General features: G+C 49.9%; 1 protein-coding gene across 1 annotated transcript; it reads left to right on the top strand.

The window, feature by feature from the left end:
• The first annotated feature begins 646 nt into the window (after positions 1–646).
• On the top strand, positions 647–3,669 carry LOC104531341 (transmembrane protein 45B). The gene is made up of 5 exons (XM_010176197.2): positions 647–857; positions 1,094–1,306; positions 1,831–2,015; positions 2,681–2,826; positions 3,540–3,669. Exons 1-5 carry the CDS (start codon positions 671–673, stop codon positions 3,667–3,669), a joined length of 861 nt encoding a protein of 286 aa, XP_010174499.1. The 5' UTR covers positions 647–670.
• Positions 3,670–5,038: the final 1,369 nt, after the last annotated feature.

The following is a 5,038-nucleotide window of genomic DNA, read 5'->3' as shown; positions in this document are numbered from 1 at the left end:
CTCTGCTCCTCTCCCTACCTTGCTGGTACTTGGTGGTGTTGGTCCATCTTGGCACGAAGGCAATTTTCACACCTTTACTCTTTGAGTTCTTCCTACTGGAGATGAAATCTCTTCCCCTTGTGTCAAACAACCGCTCGTGAGTGCCACCAAGGTTGTGTGGAATATGCATGAAGCTCCTTTTGGAAACAATAATGGTTCCTGGGTTGCCTCCTCCTCTTGTGGCGCAGCTGGTAGGGCCCAGTAAAACCTCGTCTGGATTCACACCCACCCTGGTAATTATTTAGTTTGGAGGGAGTTGATGTTCCCAGGAAATAATTATCATGTTGCTTTTTTATTAGCACAAACTTTGTTATGTTTCTTCTTCTAATTGCATGTAGCTGTTACTCTTTCTTGGGTGATAATGTGTTTTTCTCTGGCACAATGAAGTCACGATGATTGTGTGCGTGCAACCACATATATATATATATGTTTATAACTCTATATAGTGGCAGCTTCTCCAAGGTGAGGTTGTATGTCTGGTACAATCCATTGATGGTGGAGCTGTGCACACCTGCTCTGTTGGGATACAGCTCCCCAGGGACACTGAGCAAGTGAGCAGCCAGACTCTTGGGGATAATTTGAGTTGGTCCTCAGGTGCTCTTTGTCCTTGCAGGTCCAGCAAGCGAGCCCAATGCCAACGAGTTTCCTCGGCAGTGCCCTTCGGGGCACCTTCTTCTTAATTTTTGGTCTCTGGTGGTCTGTGCGATACCCCCTGAAGTATCTCCGGCGGAAAGTCAGTGCCGAGAGCCAGCCAAGCTATGGGGTCCAACGTGCCGAGTTCTTCGAAGGGGCGGTCAAAGTTTTCTTTGCTCTAGCAGGTAAGAGATGGTGATGATGATGAGTGTCTGCCCCAATAACTACTGGCAGGGCAGCTGCTCTCTCCTACCAGACTGGGGCTGTTTGTAGTGGGAAATGGCTGTGGCTGGTGTGGGAGGGCTTGGGGACCTTGTGGCACACTCTGTGATGGGACCTTGGTACCATTTCTCTGGGAAAATACCACTACACCTTCACCATTGCAAAGGAAGGTTCCATGCGAGCTTGTTCTTTCCCCCAGGGATACTGGTGGAGCAGTTCATTCCCACTGGACCCCACCTGCACCTGTACAGCTCCAACACACACAGCTGGACGGACCTCACCCCCTGGCACTTCTCCACCATGTACCTCTTCTTCCTCCTCTCTGGCATCGTGGACATCGTCTCACACTCCCCGCTCAAGTTGCCCCTTGGTTTAGATCGACTCTCCCTGTCCATGGCTCTGTTCATTGAAGGTGAATCACACACGGTGCCTGGGAGAGTATGGAGTATGGGTCAGGGGAAGCTCTGGGAAGGTCATCTCCTCCCTGTTCCTCTCCAAATATGAATCCAGCTGTGACTGAATGCTCCTGGCGCACAGGGATGGGTGCTTCTCCTGGTGAGAAGCAATTGGCTTTCTCTGGAGGGACAAAAAGTTGCTGTCCCCTCACCTTGGTTGGATGCACAGAAGAATAAACCCCGATATGAAGCTCCCTGTCATTTTCTGAGCTGAAGGTCCCCGTCACTCTGCTCCTGCTGATGGCCCTAGAGCTCTGGGTGGGGCATGGGGATCCCTGCAGCTACGGGGTGGCTCTGCGGGCAGTGCAGACCCCGGCGCTGGGGACTTTCCAGAGTGAAGGTGAAGAGCTGTGTGTTGTCTGGCTCTTCCCACTAGGCAGATGTTAACAAGTCCTAGAGCACTGTCTCATGTTTCCAGTTTAATTTTTATCAAAACAAATCCCAGAGCATCCCTTTTCTAATGCAGTGTGAATCTTGGCAGGTTTGCTCTTCTGTTTCCATGCCAACAGCAATGCTGCACTGGACCACCACCTCCATTCTCTGCTGGTCATGGCTATCTTTGCTGGAGCCCTCTCTGCCCTCCTAGAAGTGTTTATCCGAGACCACATTATCCTGGAGACCTTCAAGACCAGCTCCTTCCTTCTCCAGGGCTCTTGGCTTTGGCAGGTCAGTGGGCATCCAGCATTATTCTCCAAGCAGTGGGCTTCATACCCAGGAAGGCAAGAGGAGGAGGGTTCTCTCATCCTTTATGGCACATCTGTTGGGGTTCAACTTGTAAGCTGATTGGAATATCTTAGTAAATAAGAGGAGGAAACAAGGTGCAGTGCCAGAGCTGTCATCATAGAGATATGGAGGTGTAATGTGTGCAGCATGGACAAACCTGCCAGCCAAATGGAAATTAAACCTCACAAGGGTGGGAAACCACAATCACAAGGTTTTATTCTTTTTATTAGATCACATTTCTTCCTCCTGGAAAATATCTGGAACCCTCTGATGGTTCATAATCACCCAGCTTTGGGTCTAGGGAGAAATGCACAGCCTGGCAATGAAGCCTTTGGGTAGTCAGCTTTCTCTGGGGGTGCTGGGCTGCACCATGAGCCCAAAGGCTTCTCCACAGAGCGTTCATCTCCTCCTGAAATGCACCCCTGTGTCATTCTGGGAAGACAAGCATCCTTGAAGATGCTGTAGGCAATGGTCCAGGTGTTCCTTGGCGTTATTGTGCCTCTAGTCCATAGCCAGCTGCAGCAGCACGGCTAAAATCGGGAGAAAGAGAGAGGAGGAATGTGCTAAATCATGTACTGATGCCTAACACCTCTTCTGTTGATGACCAGATTGGGTTTGTTCTGTCACCTCCATGGGGTGGACCAGGCTGGGATCAGACCGACCTCAGCAACATCACTTTCCTCACCATGTGCTTCTGCTGGCACTACGTGGTTGCTCTTGCCATCTTGGCAGCAAATTCTGCTGCATCTCGCTGGTATGTGGGGGGAAAAAGGTCCAGGGGGGGTCCTGGCACTGTGCACGAGCTGGGATAGAGTCATAGAATGTTGTGAGTTGGACCCACAAGGATGATGGAGTCCAGCTCCTGTCCCTGCACAGGACAATCCCAACATTCACACCATGTCCCTGAGGGCCTTGGCCAAATGCTGCTGGAATCTTGTCAGGCTTGGTGCCATGAGCACCTCCCTGGGGAGCCTGTTCCAGTGCTCCACCACCCTCTGCCTCAAGAACCTTTTCCTCATGGCCAACCTCACCCTCCCCTGCCACATCTTCCTGCCATTTCCTCTACTCCTGGCATTCGTTGGTGGCCAGAGAGAAAAGATCAGCGCCTGCCCCTCCTCTGCCCCTTGGGAGGAAGTTCTAGACCACGATGAGATCTCCTCTCAGTCTCCTCTTCTCCAGGCTGAACAAACCAAGTGACTTCAGCCTCTCCTCATACCCTTCCCCTTTAAATCCTTCACCAATTTTGTGGATGGCCAAGAGCAATACCTAAACCCAATATCATGGGATAAGAAAAGTGAGTGCCCACACGTGTCCAAGCATGACTAGTCCATGGCTTGGCTCTACAGGTAGGGCTCAGTGCCACCTAGCAGCAGATGGTCCTTAGCAGCCTTCCTGAGCAGGTTGGGGGTGAACCAATGTCTCTCCCTGCCCACAAATACCTGACCAGCATCACTGTCTCTCCTGCAGCTGCAATGAGTCCTGCCAGCTGAAATTCGGGGACATCGACGTGGAGCTGGACTGCGGCGTGTGCATCCACAAAGGCAACAAGAGCTCCAGCAGAGCCCTGCTGCGGGAGAGCACCTTGGATGACAAATGACACCGTGGAGGGCATGGAAACTTCTTCCCCACTGGCTTAGAGCTCTTGAGATGAGGTTTTTAATTAGTTTTGATAAACTACAGAGGCACTTGATGGTGGAACATCAGAAGTGGGAGGCAGGACCTGGAAGGGGGAGTGTGGTAGGAGGTGCAAAGCCTTTCCTGCACATCCCTTTGGTGGTAACAAGAGTAAACCAGGCTCGTATAGGAGAGTTAATAATTTTCTATGCTGCAGCTTGAGCTGTGTGAACTGCAGGACTTGTTTGCTGGTGGAGTCCGATTGGTGAAGCCAATCTGGGTTTGTTGGGTTTTTTTTAAACATAGTTTTCACTTCTGTTTCTGTAGAAGGGACCCAAACCAGTGCTCAAAGCTCTCGGTGGCTGTCGCTCACTCTGGTGTTAATGGAGAGGGGTTTGTACAAAGCTTAATGTGCACAGAGTACATGTGGTCATCAATAAAGTACTTTAATGAACCATCTTGATGGATCTCTTGAATACTTTGAGATTGAAGGCGTGGTTAAGGTGATGGCTGGCTTCAAAAATGGTTTGGGGAGGGGGGGGTGGATGAAATGTTGGAGGAATGGGACTGTGTGTGATTTAACGTGGCCAAATCTGCCTGGAGAAGGGGTGGGTGTCCAGCAGATGGAAGGGATAGAAGGTTTCACTGTTAGCACTGGCATGTAGCTGCTCTCTCATGTATTTTTTAATCAGAAGCTGAGAGGACGAGTTAAATATGTGAGGCAGCCTCTTTGTGATGGATTTTGGCACGTGTGGGAGATGGGATGTTTGCTGGGAAGGGTTCAGCTTGTAGATAGACCCTTGAAGCAAGACGATGGCTTCAACCAGACCGTGTTGGGTGTACGGATGCTCCTGGTGAGTCTTGTGGAGCAGCAATCTCAGCACGGGTATGGCTTTTCTTCTCCAGCTTTATTCCCTCCCTCGAGCTGGACATTACCAATGCAGAGAGAGAAACATGCTCCTCAATCTCTGCTTTGCACTCGGTGTCCAAGGATATGTGGGTTTTCCCTCAGGTCTTTCTCATCTGGCTTGCAGCCAAATAGCAGAGGGTGATGCTTCCTGCCATCAAGATCACAACCTAATTTAAGAGATGTCATTAAACAGGATTAGGGGGAAAAACAGCCAGTTCATCAGAAAGTTCAGCAGCAGCATTTGAAATGCTTGTGCCACATCCAATAGCAGAGGCTGGGCTGGTTGAACAGGGCAGCACAATCAGCTTTATTAGTATTTGTTAATACCTTTGCCATTCTCCTCCCATAAGATGTGCAGAAGACAGCTTAGTCTAAATATTTCACTGCTGCACAACTCAAAAAAAAAAATTAAAAAATATTTAAAAAATCAAGAAAGCATCAG

The sequence above is a fragment of the Antrostomus carolinensis genome, unplaced genomic scaffold (genome assembly GCF_000700745.2).
Source record: "Antrostomus carolinensis isolate BGI_N321 unplaced genomic scaffold, ASM70074v2 scaffold6879, whole genome shotgun sequence".
In the NCBI taxonomy this organism is placed as follows: domain Eukaryota; kingdom Metazoa; phylum Chordata; class Aves; order Caprimulgiformes; family Caprimulgidae; genus Antrostomus; species Antrostomus carolinensis.
The sequence above is the reverse complement of the archived record's forward strand: the minus strand, read 5'-3'. Positions and strand labels throughout refer to the sequence as shown.